Source organism: Theropithecus gelada, chromosome 3 (assembly GCF_003255815.1).
Source record: "Theropithecus gelada isolate Dixy chromosome 3, Tgel_1.0, whole genome shotgun sequence".
NCBI classification, from domain to species: Eukaryota; Metazoa; Chordata; class Mammalia; order Primates; family Cercopithecidae; genus Theropithecus; species Theropithecus gelada.
In genome coordinates, this window is record NC_037670.1 from 27,984,471 (window position 1) to 28,011,671 (window position 27,201).

At 45.1% G+C, this 27,201-nt stretch overlaps 1 protein-coding gene across 4 annotated transcripts in view; it reads left to right on the forward strand.

Moving 5' to 3' along the window:
- RUNX1 (runt related transcription factor 1) overlaps positions 1 to 27,201 on the forward strand; it is a 261,247-nt gene that overhangs the window by 197,070 nt on the left and 36,976 nt on the right. For all 4 annotated transcript variants that reach the window (XM_025379064.1, XM_025379066.1, XM_025379065.1 and 1 more), the window contains one exon: positions 17,027 to 17,218. In XM_025379064.1, the coding sequence (XP_025234849.1) occupies positions 17,027 to 17,218 (192 nt within the window). The remainder of the gene's footprint in view (positions 1 to 17,026; positions 17,219 to 27,201) is intronic.

The window sequence follows — 27,201 nt, forward strand, 5'->3', positions numbered from 1 at the left end:
GAGGTCAGGATCTAAACTAATATATTGCAGTCCTTGTTAGAATTCATTATGTGACGTGCCATAAGAAAAAAAAAAAAAATCCTGTCTGCATTTAGGCTTCTGTTTCTTAAGCTTCAAACATGTAAAAAGGTTTCTAGATCCTGAATTCAGGGACCTGGGTTTTCACACTGGCGCCACCAGGCCAGTGGGTGTGAACTTGAGCAATTATCTTAAATACTTTCGTCTTCATTTTCCTCTCCTATTGAACCAGGCAATGGGATGAGATAATCTCTAAATTAGTTCTCAGTCAAAAAGAGTAACAAAATATGGTCAGCAAAATAAAGCCGTAAGTTCATTCCCATAAAGTGGGCCCCTTAGAGGCTGAGGCCTCCAGGCCTTCTTGCCTGGGCAGTGCCATCCTAAATCACATCAGGCAAATCCACATGCACCCAGGTGGTACATGAGATAGACGTCGTTTTTTTGGCTATAAAATTTTTGAAGGGCTTTCTAATTTGTTCTGAAATTCTCTGGCTATAAGTTGGCCGCTCTGCCTTCTCTGCCACCAACATGTAATCAAGACTAGGGGTTGAGGTCTCCATTTTGGCGCTTGCTAACATTACGGGAGCTGATACCTGGGGGAGCGGCTGGTCTGAATGAGTCTCTCTAAAACAGGGACAGTGGTGGTACCACCGTCACATCACTGGCAGGCCGAATGCAGCAGCCTCTGTGGCTTGGAACCGTGCCTGGCACACAATACATATTCAAAAGAGGACAGGTATGATTCCAATTTAGTCTTGAAATCCTTTTGGAAATGAGAAAACTTTAACCAAAAAGTGGCTCCTAAATTTAAAAATTCATGAAGTTGCCATAATGGTGCATTTTTTTTTTTTTTTTTTTTGGCCATTTAAGTAAACATTTATAAATTTTGATTTTTTTTCTGGATTTCGTTTTGTTATTAGACCCAGTAAAATTTCTTTTCTGGTATATTTATGGGCCCTGGAAACACTCTGGGCACTGTTCCTAAGTCACTAATGGGTAAAATGGCCTCGCCCCCAAATGTTGCACTTTGTGAAAAAGTCAGAAAGAAAAATCACATCTGAGTAACATCAAAAGTCAGTGCTTCAGATCTAACATGTGGGTCCTGTTCAGTAGAGGCATGACACAGCTACAGAAGTCTCCTCCACACTGTCCTAGAAACGTGACGTGAAATGCGGCAGGTTTCTTGGGGTTGGAATTCTTGTACTAGGCAAATGCAGTGCATCTCCCAAGGGTGCCTGGGATCTCTCGCTGCAGCCAAGCTTTGCAGGCACAGAAACATGGCCAGCCACCCACTGAATTTCCTAAATCAATGACCAGCCCTGGAGACCCTTCCATGGGTGCAAGGCAGCTCCGCCTGCTGCCTGTGTCCTTCGGGGGTCTGATGAGGCAGCCCCGGCCTGGGATGGTCAGACCTTGTCATTGGGTGCACATCTCCCACGGGGATGGGTGGACCCACCGCTTTCAGATGCATTGCGGTTGGTAGTCACAGCGTCCCAGTGCATTAAAATACATCGACTCCTCTGCTTTCAGGTAGATTTAGAATTTTTTTCATAACCTAGCCACTTTCCACTTTTCATTTTGAAAAATTTCTCCTTGAGTTTTTTCAAAAGCTTTAGTTTTTGTTTGTTTTTTCCTGTAAGCCATATAACTAGGGAAGGCATTAGTAAGAATTTGATACACTGGGTCTCATGGAACTCCACCACCACCACCAAAATAATAATAGTAATAATAATAATAACAATAGGTTAGCTTAAAGAAGTAGAAGCTACCCCCTTACACTACATCTGCGTTTAAATTTATTTGAGCTCATTGGCAATTTCTGTGTTCTCCTGTTCATTGCATATTCTTTTCTTTAAAGGCAACTTTTAGAGAAGGTTTGCTTTTTTTTGGCTATCAAAGTATTAATTATGAAAAGTTGGCACTACAGAAAGGGTAAATCAGGTATTACCTATTACTGTACATTATGGCTATATTATCACACATATCACAAGCCACTGACATTCAGTTGGATGTGAAATGCCTTTTTTATAGTATGATTGACACATGGTATATTTTCATCAACTTCTGTGTGTAAATTATGCAGGATCACTGGTAAAATTTGTTATCATGAATAGCCAAATATTCTGGATTCACATTCATAAGTAAAAGCCAAGCTTATATATATACACACACACACACACACACACAAAGTTCTTTTCTGTTTGCCTTTTCAAAAAGTGACACAATGGAATCAATTTGCCAACTCTCTAGACCCCTATAAAGTTAATTAAAGGCAGTATATTCATTTGGTACTTTCATGATATACATATACTTTCCATTAAAGCAATTACCGACAAAAGCCCAGACTGCTATTGAAATCTTTCAGTGTACTTCCATATACTGAAATGTCAAACATTTGATGCTTTGTTGGATTTTGTATTTGTTTTTGTTCACCATGGCTTAAAAGTCATCTTCCGATTATTTAAAATAAAGAGTAAACATGTGAAATAAGTTCCTAGATACTACATAAATTTATGGCCCTTTGGATTTGTTCCTGGTACTACCTTATTTTCACTTACCTTCGAAGTGGTTGTATGATATTTCTAGTTCATTCATTTGAAAGAACTAGGAGAAATAGGCAGAACCACGTCCCACACACCTCTCGGACACTGCTCGCCAGGCATAGTCCAGTGTTTCAAAAGTGAACCAGGGGTCGGGGCACTGTGGCTCACACCTGTAATCCCAGCACTTTGGAAGGCCAAGGTGGGCCAATTACCTGAGGTCAGGAGTTCAAGACCAGCCTGGCCAACATGGTGAAACCCCGTCTCTACTAAAAATACAAAAATTAGCCGGGTGTGGTGGCGGGTACCTGTAATCCCAGCTACTCGGGATGCTGAGGCAGGAGAATCCCTTGAACCTGAGAGGCGGAGGTTGCAGTGAGCCGAAACTGCGCCACTGCACTCCAGCCTGGGCGACAGAGTGAGACTCTTTCAAAAAGTAAAGTGAACCAGGGTGCTCAGGGATCCTCGGTGAGCAAGACAGGAGTTTGGAGCTTCAAGTCTAAAACTGCGTTTCAAGTTTTCCCATGTGTAGAATGGACTGCATGATACCTCCCTTGCTAGGGGATGTGAGGATTAAATGAGATAGCCTGAAAGGCGCGCTGGAGCAGTGGCTGATGGCGTAGCTCCAGAGCTGGCTTCCTGATTCAGCCTGGCCTCCCCTTTGGGATCAGATTAACCTCCCCACACTCAGCCTCCTTGTGTATCAAACCAGGAATATGGTATTGCTCTGTTGGGGATTATTGTGCAGATTGAATAAAGTAATTCATAGTAGGGCATAGCACCTTGCTGGGCACAGCAGTGCTCCTTAAATATTAGCTGCTGTTATTAAAGCACGTGCTCTAGACAGGTAGGCCCCTTGACCTTGTCCCAAAGAGCTTATGAGAGGAAACAAATGGAATTCTGTCCAAGTGGGGTCCAAATGTTTACCATTGCCAAGTTACTTAAAAAAAAAAAAAAAAAACTTGGCAGATTTGGCCCTCACGATACAGTACAATAAGGGCTTTTTCTCTTTTCCTTCCATGCTACCTATTATTAATTCCAAATACTGCATCACTGAATGGGCTTCAACACATGTATTCCTCATTGAAACATAACCTTGTTAACCATGTTACCCTACTTCCTTGAGGCAGAGGTGATCTTTTTGCAATTAAAGGTTTTATCAAAATGCAGTTCTGCTTAACATGAAGCACCTATGCTGTTGTGTGACCTGCGAAGCTCTTAGCATCTAGAAGCTTCCCCTGGGTCATCTATAAGATGGGAATAATACTATGAGTTCTGCCTACTGCACAGGATTCTTTCGGATACATTGAGATAATACATATCAATGTGCTTTTTAAGTAGTTTGTCATGTAATAGAAAGATAATTAGATAATTTTAAAAATAGAAAAATCTATTGTTTTGCATGCACTATATTAAAATCTTAGGGATTTTAAATAAAATTAATTGATTTCTTGAAAGTAGATATCATCATGTCTTTCACGATTGGTGAGAATAAAGAGAAAAAAATGGAAACGTTTAAATCAGCCCCCACTGTGAATCCATACTTTCAGAAATTTTACCTTTTTCCATTAGCATATCTTCATGTTTTCCCTACCTACAACTAGATACCCTTTGTAAATGTTGAAAACAACAGAAGTAACCTTGGCAAATAATTGAGAACTGAGTTTTATTTGAATATACTTTTCTCTTACAAGACCAAATACAGTTTTTCTTCTAAAACTCTGTTATTCCATTTTCTTTCAATGAAATGCTCACGGAACCAGAAGGCTTGGGAAGAGGCTCAGAGCACCTAAGAGTTGCTGAGTCCGTATTCCTTTTTTCCCCTGTGGCTTTTTATATACGCTCCGCGCCTGCGATTTCTGGATTTGATTTCAGGGAGGTGAAATCTTACACCCCTGAGTCTCAGTGCCAGTTTCCCAGGACGAGTCAAAAACTGCAGCTGCTTGGAGGTGAGAATCTTCCAAGGCTCCAGAGGCCAGCTCGCTGTCCTGTTCATTTGCTGACATGCTGCCGGGAGCAGCTTCAGAGAAACCCGTTCTATTCTTTGGGTGATTCAGCCAGTCTCAAAATAAATAGGTAGCCAAGTGCAGGGAGAAAGAACTGGAAACCACTGAAATTTGAGTCTTGAGGGCCAGTCTGTTCTCGGGAGCTGCTCTGTTGAACTCTAAAAGGAATCTTGAGCCCTGGGCGAGGGAGCGGCCTGGTCTGGTGGAAAGCCTGCGGGCCTGCCAGTGGAGTCTATGTCTGGCCCTGCCTAGCTCAGTGAATTTCAGCAGCTCGTGTCTCCTCTTAGACCCCCAGGTTCCTCATCTACAGAAGGAGAAAGAAAAGGAGACTGAATGATTTTTAAGGTCTTTATCAGCTTCTAAAAGTTTGATTTGATGTTTGTAGGAGCAATTGTTCTTTCAAAGCACCATCTTCTAACCTCAGGAAAGAGAGCCCAGGGGCCACTGCGGTGTCCTGCCAAGCTGGGAAGACAAAGATGGTGACTGAGAAGGTGGGGGTGGGGCAGGGGGAGAAGGGGGAAGAAGGGAGAATGGATTAACTCACATCCCAGGCCGGGGAAAGAGATGAATGAAGGTCCACGCTAGAGTGACATGCTGTAAGTAGGGGAAATCTTCCTAACTAGAGTTCCCATGACTTTGGCAACATTTGAAAAAAAAAAAGACATCCTTAAACCCACAAAGTACTCAATTGTCCAAGCCCCAGCATGGCCAACTTCCCAAAGCTGACCGGTCAGAGACCTTGGTGTTAATTCCTCAGCCAACTAAAAAAAGATGGTGTGAGTTCTGTTGACTTAATTGTTGGAGTGTTTCTGAGTGGGGCCGCCTCCCTCCTCTGCCTCCTTGCAGTATTATGGGCTGTTCTGCATTACCTGCCCTACCTATCTTCACAATCTAGCCGCAAACAGCTTCGGTTGACCACACCACTTCCCTATTGAAAGTTAATACTGTTTGACTCATTCTGTGTTACTAACCTGAAGCCAAAGAAAACAAGGCAGAGAATAACTGGCTTGTATGGAGTTTGGAAAGCTCTCGGAGGCCCCGCTTTCAAAATCCTATACAGTAGCTTTACTATATCTCTCCGCGGCAGCTGCTGAGAAAATGAAGGAAGCAGAAGTGGTTAAAAAAGAAGTTGGGGGTGGGGAAGAGACTGGGAAGGGAGTGGTGCGGGGTCCCCCTCTGGCTGGGAAAAGACGGGAAATCTGCGGCAGTTTATGAGGGCTGTCTCTGAGCTGAGGTCTGGCTTTGACACACCAGAGTGTTCGCACAGAAGAGGGACTGTTGACGGAGTTAAAAGGAGAGGAAAGTTCAAAACAGTCGTTGAAAAGGCAGCTCTCCTGTTGCCTGTGTAACACAGAGGAGCTGGGAGGCTGGTGTCACCAGGTCAGGCAGCCATAGGCAAAGACTCAAGCTAGACAGGTCAGGGGGAAGGTGTGTCCCTTTCGAATCAGGAAAGGATTGAGGAGGGGGAATGTTGCCGGACAGAAGGCTGTCCTGGGCATCCATCCTTGCCTCCATCCCTGCCCCCATCCCTGGCAAGGATGGAAACTTCCCTTCCTTCATTTCCTAACTGGCTCAGATGTGGTCACCAGGGTGAATAGGAGGTACTAGTGTCTTGGAATAAATAGAACTTTCCCTCCCAATGTTACCTGGCAGATAGTGGACCAGCATCTTTATCACCATGCTGTGGCTCTTTGGGAGTCTAGGCAAACAGTCACTCACCCATTCAGGTAACTGGTAGAAGAGGCCTCCCTCCTCACAGATGCCCTTTCTCAGCAGGTGCTGCTTCTGGCACATGGACAACAGTGCATAGAAGTGAGCCTGATGCCTGAATGAGGATGTCAGGCCACAAACAACTGAAAACCTTATGTGTGAGGGAGGGCCTACGTTCGACAACTAGCTGCTGTTGGCTTTTGTACTAGTGAGTACTCAGGAGCTGTGAGTGGCCAGGGTGCCCTGGCAAGGGCTTTGCCAGGCCAGCCTAGAACTTCAGTTGGCGTCTGTGACAGGAGAGAAGGTCAGAGTCAGATGCTGTTCCCCTGCTGTTGGGAAAGTCCCTGAGGCCCAGCGGGCAGGGCTTAGAAACAGGAGGGAATTTCCTTCCCTCTTTTTAGAAGTACAGAGGAGAGCTCATCCTCCACACTGCTGGGTAAGCATTCCAGAAGAAATCTAGTCAAGGAAAGGGGCTCACTCATTCATTCGTTGACTCACTCATTCATTCATTTGTCGACTCACTCATTCATTCATTTGTCCAGCATTTATGGAGGCATCACCCAACCTTGGAAGGGCCCTGCATTTACCTCTGTCCTGTCCAAACATGCTCAGTGTCTGTCAATTATGCATGAGATCTGCTGCTGCAGGAGGGGAACTGAGATTCCTGCAGGGAGGTTAGGAGGCCAGTGTGGAGAGCCGCAGTGCTGGTGACATGCTCACGCAGGCAGTGTGTGTGCACCTCCGAGATCTTCTCCTGGCCCCCAGGTCTTGCCTGTCCACCCCAGGGATAGCCCTGCTGATGCCTGAGCTCCAAAGCCAGGTTAGAAGCTCCAGGCAGCGTTCTGTGAGTCAGTGCTCATCTCTCCATAGTGTGCCACCCACCGCCAACACTTTCTTTCCCTTCTGCAAGTCGCCTTCTCTTAGAGTCTGTCCCTGGGCAGGAGCTACTCTGATCAACAAATCCATGTCCCTGGTGGTTACCACCATCTGGTTACTCTTCAGTTACACTGTAACTGGAGGTTTCCTTGAGATAAGACCTTAACCTAGGGAGGGTTGCTAATAGTTGGGATTATAGGCTGGTAGAAGAAGAAAAACCTTGAACTTGGGAGCTGTCTGCACCCCTTTTAGGAAGCTGCCTCCACTTCCCGCACGAGGGCTACCTCTGGTCAAGAGCAAAAGCCAGCAGGCGGCTTCTCTGCCCTGAGCTCAAGTTACCTCCTTAGTCACGAGACAGAAATGGACAGTGAGCCCTGGCGACCGGGGATGCAGATTTAGATTTTGAGTGCTCTGCTTTTAGGAGAGGCCCAAGTCTCCAAGAGCTCATGTGAGTGGGCGAAAAACTCCACTGCTCATGGCAATGAGCCCTGGACTCAGGGAACAGAGTTTTGTCTGGGTTTTTGTCCCGTGAGTCTTGGGCGCACGGTGCAGGGAGGATGGGGAGGGGCAGGCCCGTGTGCGTCTCTGGCTTGAAGCTGTGTTGGTTGCTGATCTTGCCTTGGCCTTGGCCAGCCTTTTCTCTCCATTGGCTGTTGCTTGCTACACTTGTCCTGGCCCATGTCCTGAGGGCAATCACGGAACGGTGTGTGTGTGTGAGTGGATGTATGGATGTGTGATGGATGTATATGTATTATGTGTATATGTGTGCATGTCAGTATGTGTGTATGTTTGTATGTGTGTGTCCCAATGTCTGTATATCTGCCTGTGTATATATGCATGTGTGTCCCTGTGTGATATATGTGTATGTGTGTGTGTGTCTGTGTATATGTGTCTGTCCTGGTTTGTGTCTGTATGTGTACGTGTGTCTGTGCATGTATTAATATATGTGACTATGTGACATGTGTACATGTGTCTGTGTGTATGTGTGTATCCCCATGTGTGTTTTATGTCTGTGTGTGTGTCCAAGTATCTGTGTGTGTGTCTGTATGTGTTTACATGCATGTCTGTGTTTATGTGTTTGTGTCCATGTGTGTCTGGATGTGTGTATATATGTGTGTGTCCATGTGTATCTATATTTTTGTTTTGTTTTTTGAGACAGAGTCTCACTCTGTCGCCCAGGCTGGAGTGCAGTGGCACAATCTTGGCTCACCGCAACATCTGCCTCCTCTGTTCTAGCAATTCTTCTGCCTCAGCCACCCAAGTAACTGAGACTACAGGCGCGCGCCACCATGCCCAGCTACTTTTTGCATTTTTTAGTAGAGACAGGGTCTCACCATATTGGCCAGGCTGGTCTCGAGCTCCTGACCTCATGATCTGCCTGCCTCGGCCCAAAGTGCTGGGATTACAGTCGTGAGCCACCACGCCCGGCCGCATCTATATGTGTTTATGTGTATGTCTGTGTCTGTGTGTATGTTTGTGCATGCATGTCTGTGTGTGTGTGTGTGTGTGTGCATGAGTGTGCCATGTGTGTTTTTGTATGTCTCTGTGTATGTGTGCGTGTGAGAGAGGGTACTCACTACAAAGAAACAGGAGAAGCTGGTACACTTTGCCTATGTCAGGATGCCACTCTCAACTCAGCAAAAGAACCTTTGACCCATTGTTTTTGAATTTTTACTATGAAAATAAATGAGTTTTCCTGACTGAATTTGTTTTGTTTTGTTTTTTTGAGACGGAGTCTAACTCTGTTGCCCAGGCCAGCGCACAGTGGCACAATCTCGGCTCACTGTAAGCTCCACGTCCTGGGTTCACGCTATTCCCCTGCCTCAGCCTCCTGAGTAGCTGGGACTACAGGTGCCTGCCACCACACCCAGCTAATTTTTCTATATTTTTTTTTAGTAGATACAGGGTTTCACGGTATTAGCCAGGATGGTCTCAATCTCCCGACCTCGTGATCTGCCCGCCTCGGCCTCCCAAAGTGCTGGGATTACAGGCGCGAGCCACCGCGCCCGGCCTTTTTTTTTTGGAGATGGAATCTCCCTCTGTCACCCAGTCTGGAGTGCAGTGGAGTGATCTTGGCTTACTACAGCCTCTACTTCCTGGGTTCAAGAGATTCTCCTGCCTCAGTCTCCCAAGTAACTGGGACTACAGGTGCAGGCCAACATGTCTGGCTAATTTTTTTATATTTTTAGTGCAGATGGGGTTTCACGATGTTGGCCAGGCTGGTCTTGAACTCCTGACCTCAAGTGACCTGCTTGCGTCGGCCTCCCAAAGTACTGGGATGAGCCACCACGCCCGGACTGATTTAACTTCTAATGAGACAATTCTCCATGAAACTATGCTCAGTTATGATATTATATTTTTTCTCAACAAGAAGTTTTTCTGTAGTTACATTTCAGCTGAAAACTTTAATTACAACTTCCTTCACCTGAAATGATTTCTACTTTCCTACAACCTAGTGGAGGGTGATTGGACGGCACCAATCATGAAGGACCTGAGTACTCATTCATTCATTCATTCAGCCAATAGTAGTGAGCCTCTAGGCTCCAGATGGTTTTGTAGGTGTTGGAGAGACATGGCTGTGCAGAAAAAATACAAAATCCCTGTCCTTATAGACCTTACAGTCCCGTGGGTGCAGATAGACCCTGGGTAACATTAACACATGCTATGGAGAAAACCTAAGCCAAAGGGCTAGGGATTGGCTGGATGGGGCACAGTCTGCAACTTAAAAGGGGATCTCCAGGAACTCCTCAGGGAGGAGATGACATTTTAGCAAATACTTGAAGGGTGGGAGGGGTCAGGTCCACAGGAATCTCAGGGAAGAGCTTCCTGAGCAGCGTAAACAGTCAGTGCAAAGGCCCCAGGGGAGTGACGAGGGAGCAAGGGCAAGGGGGCCACTGCTGCCAGAGCAAAGAGGGGAGCTCAACCCATCTGCCTTCTAGTTTCAAGTAGGGGGCATTTGCCTTAGAAAGCAGGCTTAAGAAAATGCCGCCTGACCTCAGAAACCTGTACTTTACGTCACCTGAGAGGCCACTGTCGGACCATGGTTTGGGAAGGCCCAGAGTAGGGAAGCCCCGTGCACAGGTGGACCCAGTGGGTGCTTGCTTTCCTGTTACCACCCACAAGAGTACAAAAGCTCTTCCCAACCAAAGGCTCTGCTATTCGTGCTGGTGATTCTCTGGGGCTAAAGCAGAACCCCTCTAGAAATCCCTGAGTGAGTAGAAGGAATTCCTGGGAAGTGGAGGCATCCTAGGGGACTTGCTAGGATTCCTCCACCTCTAGGAGGCATAGGGGCACGAGCTGGAGCAACGGGGGCCTGCACAGGGAGTGTGGGCGGAGTGGGTGACGGGTACTCACCTAGGACGTATGTGCCTCCTGCCACTGATGGAAAAGGTGGGCATTCAGGGTGAACGTATCATTGTTTTCCAACCCAGACAAGAAGCTGGGAAGTGAGAGCCTGGATGAGTGGTCCGCAGAGTGGCTTTCTTCCCAGGTGCAGCCTCTGACAACTTCCTAGCAAATTTTAAGGTGGGTTTAATGTCCCACTCCCTCTGGACTCAGCTTTGGGATGCTAGAGGGGGAGGGGTGAAAGCAGAATGGAATGTCCCAGTCAGCAGGGTAGCACGAAAGGCTCTGTGAAGGCTTAAGGGAGAGAGGAGAGCACCTTTGAATACTAAAGCCCAAGGTCACCTATAACTAACTGTCCAAAGGGTCATTGATGAAACAGCTGGAGGCAGAGGGAGAGTGAATTCTTAGGACACCTCGTGCAAAGCTGCTGACCCCCAGCACATGGAGAGGTAGAGCAGGCCAGGTGGGATCCCAGGCTGGGCGACCTGGTGGGGATCAAGACAGAGCTCTGAGACCAACCTGACAGTTAGACTTGGCACTGGCTTCCGGAGGCCAGGTGTCTGCCTGAAAAAAGACAAAGGGAAAACTTTGAAAGTCGTAACCTCATTCGACGTTGTTCAAGAAAGACCGTGCTTAGAGCCATCCGACAAGAACCAGCTGAGTAGATAATCGCAGCAGATGTAATTGCTGTGGATGCTTTTAGAGTCCCTTGGAGTAATCCTCATAGTCTCTTAATTCCAGGCTTCCAGATGTGGAGCCTCAGTGACAAAGAGACTTGTTCTTGTCCACAGCAAAGTTTGGTCGAAAAGCAGATTTAGAATGCAGAATTCTTAACGCCTACACGAGCATTCACATTTCCCTGGGACCATGTTGTTTCTCTAGAGGGGAGGAGGATTGTGGCATCTGCATTAACACCCGCTCCTGTGGGCACTCAGAGAACTTAGCTGCTGCATTTGTGGAACGGAATAAAGGTTCCATGTAACCCTTCCCCGCCATTCCCCAAAGCCTTTCCACAGATGGCACAGCAGAAGTTACTTCCTGCTTGAGAATTTGGGGTTCTCAGATTTGAGACTGTCATGATAATCAGTCTGACTGGAACAGAATGTGCCCAGTTATTGTGGGAGACAGAGACAGTCACACACCTGCCTATCTGCAGGGCAGAGTTTGGGCATTTTCAGCTGCTCTGTGTGTATTGAAGAGTTAAAAAAATGAAAAGACGGCCAAATAGTTATCACCAAAAGGAGGCCGTCAGTCATTGCTCGTGAACACAGTCTAAACACAGTTCAGGCATGTTTAGTTCATGTGTTTTTCCCCAGCACACAGCACATCAGAAGCAGGTAGGAGAAGGGAAGTAGTAATGCACAGTGGAAGCCTGAGTACCAGGGGGAGCTCTCCCTTCCATGCAGGTATTCCCCAGTGTGCTCCCTGTATCGGCAGCCTCAGCATCACCTGGACCTTATTAGGACTCCAAATTCTCAGGCCCTTCACCCCAGACCAACCTCCCAAGCTAGAATGCCCAGGTAATTCCATTGCCCGCTCAAGCAGGTGAAACAGCCTCACAGCCTGCAGGTCACAGTGTGGCTGGGGCTGTCTTCTGATTCTACACACACACTGGGAGCGGAAGTGAGACGGTCGAGGCAGAATGCAAACGTTCAGGGGCTTTCGTGTCTCTGAGATCTAAAACCATGTAGCATTGTGCACTTCTCCACTCTGTTCGCTCTGAGTTCACAGAAATGTGTATTTCTAGGTGCACTGAGAGCACATCCCGAGTGTGTGTGTCAGTGGGTGTTGAATTTCTAGGTGCACTGAGTGTACATCCCGAGTGTGTGTATCTGTGGGTGTTGAGATGGGTGTGTTTTCAGACCTGCCGTCTTCCCGTAACTGACTTTGTGAGATTGGGCAAATGACATAACCTCTCTGAACCTCACTTCCCACACATCAGTTAAAAACCAAGGCTGATTTCTCTGGCCCTTCTCCAGTTCTGAAGTACTCCAGCCTTGTGGTGGTATCTTAGCTTAACAATATGAGAAGAAATTGGGGCGGGGGAAAGTGAGGCTGCCCATAGTTATGTAGCACTAGACGATATATAAGCATGCATATATAATATGAATTAGAATGTATATTGACATTCTATATACCATCCTATAGTTTATATTATATATACTATACGTATAGTATATTTTATATATATTATATATACTATACATATAGTATATTTTATATATATTATATATACTATACGTATAGTATATATAATATACATGTGATATATAATATTGAACAATATTTCCCAACATTAAATTAGCCAGCAGATGGTTAGGTTTGCAATTAGGGAGATTTATTTCACCACCTGCAAGGGGCTTCAGGAAGGGTCACATTCAGTACTGTCACTTTGAAATCCTAATGACCCCGCAACCTAAAGGTTAGATTCTGATACCAGGAAAAGTAAGCTGTTCTCTACACACATTGATTTCTTTTCCATCGTCATAAAACAGTAACAAACCAAGGAAAGAAAACCCCATATTTTTATATCCAGATTCATGCAGGGAGTATCCCATTGACTGGCCAACATCTCCTGAAATACAGATGTCCTTTCAAAATTGACTATATAAAATTCTTATATGCTTTTAGAAGAACCACAATTTTATACGTGTATATACAGATATATATATATCTTTTTGGTATTATGCTTTTGCATAGATTTGGCTCAATGGCGCATCATGACAGTCTTCTGAGTATATACCTTCCCCATTTTTCTGCTGAGAATCTATCAGGAAAACTAGTAAACCCCTATCAGAAACGTAGACTAATATGTTGTTGACTGCCAGAAAATTCTTTATTCTCTCTAACCACAAATTTCCAAGAAATGGTGACAATTTAGCCTTATCTAGTTTCTTTAATGGAAGATCATATATTATATTTCCGTTACTTACAGCCACAGATCACAATGGTGTCTTTAAAAAGGCTGCTCAGTTATCAATGAGATATGCATACCTGCTCAGTTTAGTTTGTACAGCAGAAAAGTGAAAGCTGGTCTCACTATCCGTCACAAAATACAACATTTAAGGCTGCCCTAGTGAGCAGCCAACCCCAAAAACAACAGAAATGCCTTTGGAATGAAGTAAAATTTAGCAAATGGCATTGACTTATTTGTATTACATATACTTTTTCACCTTTTTTGGATTTTTATGACTCTGCATACATAGTAAAATTCCAACCAAGTACTTTTCTTTTTTTCAAAAATGAGAAAATGGTAATAGAAGAATTTAGGACGCTTTTCAACTCTGCTTAAGATTAAGATGTCCCAGTGTGAAATCCTGACATGCCCACTACTTTAAGCACTGTCCTGTAAACATTCACAGTTGACTTCAAACATGCTGAAGAAGCCAAGCTGCCAGCATGCAGGTGTTCAGAGCTGCATCCCGGTTCTACCCAAGGGCTTGACCCAGGGTTGAAGTCCCTGCTGCCCTCTAAAGCCCAGTACTCAGTGAAAAAGAAGAAAAGTGAATTGGATAGTAGACATTTTCCATAGTCCTCTATTTCTAATTCAGGGGGAAAATGAGCCTTTTAATTGAACACAGATACAGGAAACTGAAGACATAAAGTATTCATTTTCCCCAGCTGGAAAGTTCATATCGGAAGTTCCTATATTTCACGCAAAATATTGCTATCTGGCACATGAGGTCTGATGGTTTCAGAAAGTAAGAATTAGATGTTCCTTTGATCTAGCTTGTAAGTGCATCCGAACCACACCTTGAATATGATAATGCTTCTCATTTCCCCTGTGCCTTGGTGTTACAGCTCTCAGCACCACTGTGAGCCTGAGGGTCAAGACCCCCTACTAAGGCAATAATGTTCCTACTTACTCCCAGGAACACACGTGGGGAGAGTAGAGTGGGCTCTTCCCCAATCCTCCAGCATTAAACTCAGCCCTGAGACTCCCAGGGCTTAGAAAACAGCTTAGACTGAAGAATTGTTTTCTCCGGGAGTTATGCCTGAACACTTCTGCTAAAGCAGACAGTCATCAGTTAATCTCTATAAATGACTACAATTTTGGCAGGTATCAGCTGGTATAGAAATTGCTCACAAGTTAAAGCTCTCATTTCTTAGTTTATGGTAATGAGGGGGACTAATTAAAACAAAAAACAAAGAAACAAACAAAAAAACCTCACGTTGTGCCTGACCACAGGACTGGCTTACCTGAAATGATGATTCCTGTTGGGTGTCTCCATGGCACAGGTCCCCACGCTTGCTGGCTAAGAGAGACACAACTGGCAAGAGCCTTTCTTCCAAGGCTGATTGTGGACTCTACCACGTCAAGTGCTGTGTATTCAGAATGACCTCGCTCACATCACTCCCCTGTCCTTGAAACAGTGTTCTTCAAAAATGCCACTAAGTGCCCGAGGAATGTGAAGTTTTGAAATGAACACAAAACCTGCCAGCAGCCTTTGCCGACTGGCATTATTTCTGAGGCAGACAGCTCTCCACAACCATTTGTCCTGCCTTCTTCTTTCCCCTAACTCGTAACGCCAGGCATTAGATTGTGGTAGGAGGTTAAAGGGCTGAGTTATTATGTTTTGAATGGTTGTTCCATTGGAACTGTTTGTTTTTCTGCAAGAAAACTGCAGATTCTTCAGTTTGATCATCAGGAAGCCAAGGATCTATGGCAGAGATAAGAGGAGGGAGGAGCTAAGGCAGGCTTCATCCAGAGGCACTGAGTCACACCATGACTGACCAACACAGGGCGTTCTAGAAAAAAGACATTTTCATACTTCTGAGGGAAAGGGATGATGGGAGTTGCTCCAAGACCTGGCCCCATGGCCTTTCATCCACAAAGCCAGTGCTTAAAATACTCAGCCGAGAACAGGCCTCCCACATGTGTGCTGACCTGCGTGACTCAGGCTGTTTGCGTTCAAGTCCCCTGTTGTGGGCTGGAGCGCTGAATCAGAGTCCAGATTTGCCTTGGTGACACATGACAGGAGGGGGCGTTGCATGTGAACTACGCAAATATTATGCTTAAGTATTTTTCCTCATTTTGGAGCCAAACAGGTCTCGTTAATGATAAAATCACTGCAATATAGTGGGCCCTTTTTTTCTGGTCTGGAATTTGAGACAGTGTCAACTGTGCCAAGGGGCCTGGCAGCAGGAAGAAATGGCCAGCCATGGAGATTTACAGCCATAATGCAAGTTATACCATTTAATTTTATAATCGTAGCCATCGGGAGCTGGACTACAGTGCACTTCTCGTGGTCTGCTCTCACCCCAGGCTGTGGGAGTGGAATCAAGGGAGCCTCTTTCTAGTCTAGGATTGGGTCAGGGCACGTGAAAGAGCACTTTATGGGGGCAGCGGGCAGGCTGCTTCTCAGTCTGGCTTTGGGGACACTTGACAATAGGGAACAGGGGTTGTGCAATTGATCAAGGACTCTTTATTGGAACCATAAGGCTGAGGAAGCAGCAGGCCATTGTTTTTAACAGAGAAATGAATGGCCCAGGCCTCCTGTGGCTGCCTCCCTACCTTGGAGCCTCAGCTGTGCTTGACAGGACTGGCTCTGGTTTAAGGACATTTTGAGAAAACCATAGGCCCCAGTCCCCTGTGAGTGGCCTCTGCTTGCTGCTTCCTGGTGACAGTTGTTTTGGTGAAGAGCATGATGAGGACACTTGTTATCTGTATAGACACTGAGGGGCCCACCATCCCATCCCACCCGTCCTGAGCCCCCTGGGGAAGCTCACCAGATAGGCCGCAGCTACCCCTGGGCTCCAGGGGCCTATTCTGCTGGGAATATTGGACAAGACACAGGCGAGGCCTTCCTGTCAACTCCTTCTTAAGGGTACACAGGGGAGTCGGCTTTGGGGAAGAAGGAATGCTTGTGAAAAGCCTGTGAGGAGAGGGAAAGGGAGAGGGGCTGAGGGGCTGAGGGGCTGAGGGTGCCCTGCATGTGCCTGGAAATCTGACCTCCCCAGGGGCTGGGGGTTTGCAGCCACGCCTCGTTTCCTCTTGGACGGAGCCCTGCCAATAAGCTGCAGGGCCCACTTTGCCGCCTCTAAAGCCAGTCGGTGGTTGGGTTTGCAGTAAGGAACAGCCGTTCTGATGCTCCTGGGAGGCCACCTTTCCTGGCTGCCATAGCATAGCCCCTGGCATGTGGCCATGTACCAACAATTAATGCACCTCTTTTCCTCCCGGCATCACCACCACCACAACCAAGTTCCGTATCCCACTGAGTAGTGCCCGTTGGAAGTGGGTGTAGAGGGTTGGGGAGGGTGCTGAGGCCCAGACTGGGGGAGCACTCTGTGGCCAGGGCAGTGAAAGGGGGCCCGTTCTGCTGAGAGGACAGTGGCCCCAAATTCCCACTGGCGGCTAGCCCAATGGGCAAATCTCTACCAAGTCTATGTTGGGGTGAGGGGAGAGAGGGGAAAGACAAGAAAAGCCCCAATTTTAGGAAATCCACAATACTTTTTCTGATCTCTTCCCTCCCTCCTTCCCTGCCTCCCTTCCCTCTTCCCATCCCCTCCCTTCCCTGCTCCCCACAATAGGACATCGGCAGAAACTAGATGATCAGACCAAGCCCGGGAGCTTGTCCTTTTCCGAGCGGCTCAGTGAACTGGAGCAGCTGCGGCGCACAGCCATGAGGGTCAGCCCACACCACCCAGCCCCCACGCCCAACCCTCGTGCCTCCCTGAACCACTCCACTGCCTTTAACCCTCAGCCTCAGAGTCAGATGCAGGGTAAGTACCAGACGGAGCCCACCACCCACAGCTGGGTCCCATGTGCAAACACCCTCCCAGACCCACTGGGGTTTCCCCTTGATGCTCAGAGAAAGGCCTCGAACCAACAGCACCACCTGGGAGCTGTTGGAAATGCAGAGTCTTGGGCCCCACCCCAGACCCACCAAGTCAGATCTGCCTTGCAACCAGATCCCCACAAGGAAAAGCACTGCTACAGAGGATACGAGGCGCTCTGGGTATGGATATCCATATTGGATAGATAGCTCTCTTGAATTTTTTAAGAGTTAGCTTTGGCTATGCTATTTTTTTACCTACCCATTAGACTTGAAGACACACACACACACACACACACACACACACACACACACGTCAAGCAAGGTGAAGATGGGGATGTTTCAAGTTCTCACTATTACCAGATTATTTGTGGGTTTTGTATCTAGTGTTTTTTTGTTATTATTATTAAGAAATAGTAGAAATATATGGATGCCATCACATCAAGGGTGTTATTTGCATATCAATATAGAATGCAGGTCCCCCTATCCCATGGGGCTAGCTGGCAATTACTAAAGCACTGTAAGATGCAATAATTGCCTGAGGCCCACTGTGCCCAATTAGATAATACAAGAAGTTCATTTACACTGTAGAACCAGTGACGTCAATGACTGTTTGCTCTGTGATACCGTTTCAGAAATCCAAAATGCAGACTTTCCTCTGTGCCATGCAGGATGCAGCTGTGTGTGATATGGTTTACAGTGATATTTCTTTCTCAAAGTAGCAGGCTTGTTAAGGAAAAGATAAGCAACACATCTGGGGGAAAGGGTAGGTGGCCAGCAATCGATGTGGGAGCTCCTTGCCCCTCTCGGACAGCAGGAATTAGCTTCCCCAGGCATTTTCTGTATGTGAGTTGTATTGTGGGATGGACAAATATCATCTGTTCTTTTGGGTGTCCAGGCCAATAGCTCTCTATTTTGGGTTAAAACATGGGTTCTCAAAAGGCATGCCCACTGTCTCCCATAGGGCTTGACAGCCCATGCCATTCGCTCTCAGTTAGGTTTCTGGGGGAGGCTCTTTTACTGAATTGGAAAATTTCCAAATAAATCTTCCAAGAAGACAGTATGCACACAGCTAAGTGGCCTATCTGTGGAGTAACCCTTTTGTAAACAAACAGAAACCTAAAGCTTGATGTTTTGGGGGGCTGCCTGTCATCTATAGGTTCATTTAGGTGTATTCAGGAAGAGGATCCATGAAACCATTGGTTTCCTGTTACATAATAATCATTAATAATGACTTAAAATGTGTACATTGATTTTTTTAAATTCCAAAATACAAGCATATGTGGCAAATTAAGTCAAATGGTTTGTTAAGTGAGCGAGATGGGCTTGGGGCGAAACAATACTTTGCTTCCAAAGAGGATACAGCTCTCAAGGAGATTCTTTCATCTTGCCTTTAAGGTCATTTAAGCTAATTCTCATCATCTATTCATGTGTAAAATCGAAAGGAAGACTGTTTTCTTAGTCTCTCATTGCCTAAGTGGCCATTTATACTACTAGGTTGATGAAGGGGTTTGCCTTTTTCTGCTGATATGGGAACAGAAAGTCTGAGCATTTTTAAAGGCAATGGAAAATTCAGCCCCATGGGGGAAAATTGAAATTGTCACCATTGAGTTGCTCTGTTTTTTGGTGAAGAGTGAATCTAATCTGATTTCCTTCTTCATCAGATACGCCTCTTTAACAACAACAAAAAAAATGGGGGCAAGTTGCGCATTGAATTCTCATCCCGAAGTTCCTGGGCAAAAGCATTATTGTGGACCATGTGATGGGCATTCGTCAGCTCTTTGGAGTCCTATATGCTTAGCAGAGGATCAGGTTTAACACTTAGCATCGCCCCTGTTTTGTTCCTCATGAAAACTTTTTACTTCTGCAACATTGAAGAAATCATAACTCCCTTTTAGGGTTCCCTAGGGGCTTGGTTGCTACTCTGAAGAATGTGTGAACTATATTGCTTGTGTTCTTTCCTTCCAAAATATGAATTTGATATTTAGTACTTCACTTGTAAAATTTTAGGAGCAACTTTTGAAAAATAAGTATCCAGAATATTTTCATGTGAAACAACTTTTCCTTTTCCTTTTGTTGTTTCTTTCCTATAAGAAAACGCTGTTTTCCACTAATCATGTTTTGAGTAGACCCTTGGGCTCTTTCTCTTGAAATTGGAATGTTAACAGGCGTAATATGCAAGTGTTGGTCAGCCAAGACCTTCGGTTTGTTCTTGACATGTAGGAAAATGCTTATTTTCCAGGCTCAGCCCTGAAGTTTCTATGTTATATTTACAAAGATACTTTAAGAAATACAGCATGTGTTTATGGCTGTCTTTGAAATGGCAGTGGTAGTATTCAGAAAAATATCCAATTTGTCAGAGCAGTTCTACAGCGGTGCTGTCCAGGAGCATGAATGTTTTTCAGCTTTACAGAAATGTCAGTAACGGGGGGTTTGGAGAGCTTGCTGGGATTTATAGAGAGGCTCAGGAACCCTACCTTGCTAGGACTTTATTGGAAGGGTTATGCCAGCTCCTCTAACTCTGTCAGCAAGAAAATGCTGATATAGAATAGCACCAATACTTACCTAGAATCACATGTACTGGAGGGTCACTCAAAATAGACATCTCAAATTCTCTGAGGCACGGTACAGATTGAGAGGGGGCAGGTTGCCATGCCACTAAACCACTGTTTATTTGTTGAGGTCTTAACTATTAAAGGGCTGAGGTTTATTTCAACTTCCTATTTTACCAGGTCTTAAACTTGACTAGAAAGCCATTTTGTCATGAGTAGACCCTTGGGCTACACGTTTCTCCCAGTCAAGACACCATCGTTAACTTCTATGACCCAAGTCTTAGAATTCTTTTTTCATTTATTTCAAAAGATAGAACAGGGCAGATTCTAGAGCTGGTGGTACTGATGCCTGTTCAGTCACAACTGTCACCTAGAGAGGGGTTTGGGCAACCCGAGTGAGTGATTTTAAAATTTCACCCCTGATTAACCAAATATGATGTATCACATTTAAGGTGTCGTAATTTCCTCCTTTCTGGGAATATGAGGATGGAGTAATAGATGCTGGTACAGAAAACTGAAACCGAGATAAACTAGGAAGCCCACTTTGTTGTTCTTCTGCATGCTGGTTGTCATAAACATGTAGGAGGAAGGTTTAACTCTATTTTTTTTTTTTTTTTTTTTTTGAGACTGAGTCTCGCTCTCTCACTCAGGCTGGAGTGCAGTGGCGCGATCTCCACTCACTCAGGCTCCACCTCCCAGGTTCATGCCATTCTCCTGCCTCAGCCTCCCATGTAGCTGGGACTACAGGCGCCCGCCACCGTGCCCGGCTAATTTTTGTATCTTCAGTAGAGACGGGGTTTCACTGTGTTAGCCAGGATGGTCTCGATCTCCTGACCTCATGATTCACCCATCTCAGCCTCCCAAAGTGCTGGGATTACAGGCGTGAGCCACCGCGCCCAGCCAAGGTTTACCTCTTTAACTGGGCCAGTTGTGAGCTATTTTGACATGGGTCAGACATTTGTATATATCATTCCATTCCCTCAACAATCCTATGGTATGGTTTATGGACAGAGAAATCAAAATTCAGAGGTTAAAAATTGCCCAATATCTCAAAGATTGTAAGTGATGAACTGGGACACAAACCCAGACCTTCCTTGCTACAGAGCCAGTGCAAGTGGGGAGGCAGTTCCCTGGGCATGCACTCTTGGGTCAAGGATCGATTTACTACAGGGCTGACCAGTGTCGAGAAGAATCTCAATCACCAAAGGAGGGATGGAAGAAGTGTTGGGCTATCCACTCACTTGGCATTCCTGTATTGAACGTGTTCTATTATAATTAGATGTTGATAAGAAGAAGAAGAATTTTGCGGCCAGGCTGTGTAGTAGGCACCTTAATACACTGTCTCCTTTGGTACATGTGCATTCATTTGTAAAGTCTGGGAGAAAAGAAAACTCAGAAGAGTGCATCTCTAAATAGGAGGGAAAGAGGGTATACGAGCAGGGAGAAGGCTTACCAGCCACTCTGTTTACTGGGGCCATTGCCTCCCTACTTTTGAAGTTCATTGGGACCAAGCGCTTATCATCCAAACCCAGTCAACATCTGATCCACTTTTATGAGTGTGCATGCCTCACTCTGAGAGTTCCATATGGCCAAGAGGGGCCCCTGACGTCTCAAATCATATCCTGATTTTTAGTATTCTAAGTAACTTTTGTCTTGCTAATGATTTTCCCCAAAAATTAAAGTTACTTAGGAAGGTCTATATTCCGGTGCTGCTGTCTGCAAAACTCTGAGATAGTGAAACGACTCTGTTTCTCAGTTCTATGGAGTTATTTAAGTCCGTCTGATTCTCTCTTTATCATCTGGATGGACAAAAGGAAGAAAACCTTTCCACCTTCCTATAGGAGAAGGAGATAAATCCTCTTTTCAGCCTTGGAGGTAAAATACCCAACTGCATTGCATTGCTTTCCTTTCTCTGTCTCTCTCTCTCTCCTTCCCTCTCTTCCTTATGCTTCTAGCAATTTGAAGTTTAAAAACAAAGGGGATAGGGGCTATTTTATTACCTTGGAAGTGGAGGCTACAATTAAACACTAGAAATCCTCATATATAAATCTATAAATGGTCATTTAATGGTTACACAAAGCGACATATTCAGAGTGTGAGAAATTAATATATATGATAGGCTATAAACATGAAAGGTGAATGATTTTATTTAAAAATAACTTTTAACAAGGTGTAGTAGGGTGTGAGAGCCTTTCCAGGTCTACAGCGTTAGAATCTTACCCTGAAAACAAGCCTGAATCAGGTGTTCACAGGAATAAATAAAAATAATTAAAGGAAAGAAGGGAGAGAGAGAGGAAATGAAAACCAGTGGGATGACTGCAGAGATTCACTGCAGGGCTTGATCTTCATGATAAAATATTTCTTCTGTAGACTGCATATGTTCTGAACTTTCCCCTTATGCTTGTAAATATGTAGGCCAGCACACCCATGCACTACAAGGTCTCATTTGGAAGAATAATAGTATCAGCAAAGATGTAGTTGGAGCATGTCTTTGATATTGATGGCTACATATCAGAAGGCTGGGAATCTAATAGCCAAGAAAGATAGCAGACCATAGTGGCTAAGAAAGAATGCAGGCTCAGCAGGCAGACTGCCTTTGTTTCTACCACATTCACTATAGGACTTTTGGCAAGTCACTTAACCTTTTAAAGCTTTAGTTTTCCTATCTGCAAAAGGGGAGTAATACTTATGCTAGCAAAATCCTAGGACCGTTGTGAAACATAAAGCAGTGGACATTAGAGCCAGCCCATGGTTAACATGCAAAAACTGTTAGCTGTTATGATCAACATCAATAATATCAAGTTGTCTTAGTCTTATATATTATAGACTGGGTAATATATAAAGAAAAGAAGTTTATTTGGCTCACAGTTATGGAGGCTGGGAAGTCCAAGAGTAAAGTGCCATCATCTGCTGAGAGTCATCCCATGGCAGATAGGTGGAAGGGCAAGAGAGCATCTGTGAGAGAGCTTGCTTTTATAACAAAGCCACCTCCATGATAACTAACTTACTCCCTCAATGGTAGCATTAATTCATTTGTGAGGATGGAGCCCTTATGACTCAATCACCTCCCAAAGGCCCCACCTCTCAACATTGCCAGGATGGCAACCAAGTTTCCAACATATGAACTTTTGAGAAGACACATTCAAACCATAGCATTCCACCTCTGACCTCCCCAAATTCATGTGCTTCTCATTTTTAAAAGACATTTATTCCATCCCAGTGGTCCCCAAAGTCTTAACTCTTTCTAGCATTAACTCAAAAGTTGAAAGTCCAAAGTCTTGTCTAAACCAGATATGGGTGAGATGCAAGGAAAAATTTAAAGCACATTCCGTTAACTCTGAGGCAGTGAAATCAAAACAAGTTTTCTACAATGCTTGTAAAATGTAATGATGGGACAGACACAAGGTAGAAATTCCCACTCCAAAAGAGAGACATAGGCAAGAAAATAGTGGTAACTGGTCCCAAAGAAGTTCAAAATCCAACAGGGTAAACAATATTAAGTCTTAAAACTGGGGAATAATCTCCTTTGACTACATGTTCTACCTTCTGGATACAATGGGGCTAAGGCTAGGCCCCCAAGGCCTTGGGCAGCCCTGCCCCTACAGTTTTGCTGGGCTCAGCCCAAACTTCACCTCTCTCAAGTTGAAGTCTTGTATCTGCAGCATTATCAGGCTGGAGTTGTACACTGGTGGCTCTACAGTTCTGGGTTCTCAGGGATAGCCCCAATTCTGTGTCTCCATTAGGCATAGCCTTAGTGGGGACTCTCTGTGGCAGCTTCAACCCCACATTTCTGTTCAACATTGCCCTGGTAGGTACTGTCTGCAGTGGTATTCCCCTGTGGTAAGTCTTGGCCTGAGCTTCTAGGCAGTCTGTGGCATCCTTCGTAATCCAGTTGGAGGAAGCCATGCTTCCACAGTATGTATTCTGCATGCCTACAGAATTAGCACCACACAGAGACCATCAAGGCATACTATTTGTGCCCTTAAGAATGACAGCCTAGGCTACACTTAGGCCCACTGAAGCCACAGCTGGGGTGACCAAGGTGTGCTGTACCAGGATGCAGGAAGCAGAGACTAGAGGCAGCCCTGGGCAGTGAGCCCATGAAGGGCGCCCCAGACCTGTCCCCTAAAATCATTCTACCCTCCTAGAGCTCTGGGCCTATGATGGGAGGAGCAACCTCAAAGATCTCTGAAATGCTTTTGGGGGTCTTTCTCCCATTGTTTTGATTGAATAGAATCTGGCTTCCTCACATTCAAACTAATCTCTTTGGCAAATGGTTGCTTGGCCATACCCTTAGTACTCTCTCCCAAATATACTTTCACTCTTTATGTGGCCAGGCTGCGAATCTTCCAAATCTTTCCATTCTGCTTCTCTTTTAATTGCAAATTTCATCTTTAAGTCATTCTTTTGCTATCACATCTCACTATATGTAGTTAAAAGTAGCCACACAGTAGCCATACTCAATGCTTTGCTGCTTAGGTATTTCTTCCACAAATGTCCTAGTTCATCCCTCTTAAGTTCTGCATTACATTAAGTCCTAGGACACAGACACAATTTCACCCAGCTCTTTGCAACCTTATATTTTATAAATATGGCCTTTACTCCAGTTTCCAGTACCTTGTTCCTCATTTCTATCTGCAGCCTCATCAGAATGGCCTTTACCAGCATTCTACCAGCACTCTGGTCACAGACACTTAAGTAATCTCTACGAAGATTTGGACTTCCCCTAGTTCTGAGGTCTTCTTTCAGATCCCTCACCAGAATTGCCCCTAATGGCAGAACCGTTCTTGACAATGCAGGCTTTTTGTAGCCTGCACCTCCAAACTTGTTCGGCCTTCACAGTTATGCAGTTCCAAAGCCACTTACACACTTTCAGGTATTTGTTGTAGTAACAACCCCACTTCTTGGTACCAACTTTCTGTCTTAGTTCTTTTGTTAAAACAAATGCCTGAGACTGGGTAATTTATAAAGAAAAGAAATTTAATTCACAGTCAGGCACAATGGCTCATGCTTGTAATCCCAGCACTTTGGGAGGCCAAGGCAGGCAGATCACTTGAGGTCAGGAGTTCAAGACAAGGCTGGCCAACATGATGAAACCCCCATCTCTACTAAAAATAAAAATAAAAATAATTAGCTGGGCATGGTGACACATACCTGAGTCCTAGCTACTCGAGAGGCTGAGGCAGGAGAATCGGGGAGGTGGAGGTTGCAGTGAGCTGAGATCATGCTACTGCACTCCAGCCTGGGTGACAGAGTGAGACTGTCTCAAAAAAATGAAAAAGAAAAGAAAAGAAATGTATTTCATACAGTTCTGGAGGCTGGGAAGCCCAAGAACATGGTGCTGGCATCTGGTGGGGTCCTTGCTGCATTAACCCATGGCAGAAAGCAAGGGGCACAAGAAAGTATATGCAAGAGAGAGCTTGCTTTTATAACAAAGGCACATCAGCAATAACCCACTCATATGATGATGGCATTAATCCATTTATGAGGGTAGAATCCTCATGACCCGCCAGGCATGGTGGCTCACGCCTGTAATCCCAGCACTTTGGGAGGCCGAGACGGGCGGATCACGAGGTCAGGAGATCGAGACCATCCTGGCTAACACGGTGAAACCCCGTCTCTATTAAAAATACAAAAAACTAGCCGGGCGTAGTGGCAGGCGCCTGTAGTCCCAGCTACTTGAGAGGCTGAGGCAGGAGAATGGCGAGAACCCGGGAGGCGGAGCTTGCAGTGAGCCGAGATCGCGCCACCGCACTCCAGCCTGGGCGACTGAGCAAGACTCCGTCTCAAAAAAAAAAAAAAAAAGAATCCTCGTGACCCATTTGCTCCCTGCAAAGGCCCCATAACTCAACACCACCACAGTGGGATCCAAGTTTCCAACATGTGAACTTTTGAGGGACACAGTCAAACCACAGCACAAGTATATTAGTTTCCTGTGGCTGTTTTAACAAATAACCACAAACTTGGTGGCTTAAAACAACAGAAATGTATTCTCTCTTAGTTCTGGAGGCCAGAAGTCCAAAATCAAAGTGTTGGCAAGACCATACTTTCTCTGAAGCCTCTAGGGGAGGATACTTCGTTGTCTCTTCCAGCCATGGGTGGCATTCCTTGGCTTATGACTATATCAGACTGTATCATTCCAACCTCTTCTTCCCTCTTTATATGACCTCCTTTGTGTCATCTCCTTTTTGTCTCTCATAAGGATGCATGTTACTATATTTAGACCCACCCAGGTAATTCATGATGAACTCAAGATCCTTCACTTAATTATAGCTTCAAAGGCCCTTTTCCAAATAAGGTCACATTCATAGTTCTGGGGGTCAGGAAGTGGACATATCTTTTCTGGAGCCACCATTCAAACTGCTGTATCTTTGTACAAAAGATAGGGGACATCAGACCATTGACCAGGCACAGCAGGTGAGTCCAGAGATAACTCTCCCAAGTCCATCCCCCAGAACAAACATGGTGGACAGGTTAATGTGAACTGAACATCTCATGCACAAATTCCCCAATCGTGTTACTATAACCTCAGTCCATCATTTGTTTGAACCCAAAATCATAGTACTTTTATTTCCCAGCCAGAAAAATGTATGATTGTTTTTAGATGAGATCAGATATTTCTTAATATTTTCTAGAGCACCTATGCTGATGGAACCAGAGGTCCTGACAGTGATAGAGAAAGAGCTGTCTTCCCTGTGTCCAGGGAGCAGTGCCAGATGGGGAAACAGGAGGCGCAGGTGCCTCTTGCCCTAGCCTCCAAAAACTCATGACAGCTTAGATGGTAGGAACAGAAGATGACATGATGACCAAAGCCAGACAGTTGGGACGGACTCAAGAATTTGACCACCCAAAGTCAGGCATGTCACTGTTGTTTTGAAGCAAGCTGCCTTTTAAAAAAGAGACTTTATTGCCAGGCATTGTTGACTACACACCCATTTCAAAAGGATGGTGATTCACAAATCACTTGAAGATAGCCTTTCAAATTTGGACATTTAAAAAAGAAACTTTTACTGTAGTCATGAAGTAGTATCAAAGTTTATCAAAAGTTGGTATTGAGAGGAAGAACAAACAATATATGCTAATAAGAAAAACAGCTCTACTTAGAAAGCTACTTTTTGTATTCTTAGAAAGCTACTGCTTGGGTTTTCTGATTAGGCGTAGTTCTCCAGACTGAATTGGTTTTACTCATCTGCATGATTTTTCCTTGCCTTATGGAACAGAAATTCAGACCCACTCGCATTCAGTTATTTTAGGGCTCTTTAAAATCCAGTATTTGTGATTTAAATGATGTGGAGGGATTTTCATTACCTCTGTCTTTGCTTACTTCCCTCTGACCCTTAGAACACCCCACCCTGACTTTTTGGGAAATTGACGGAGG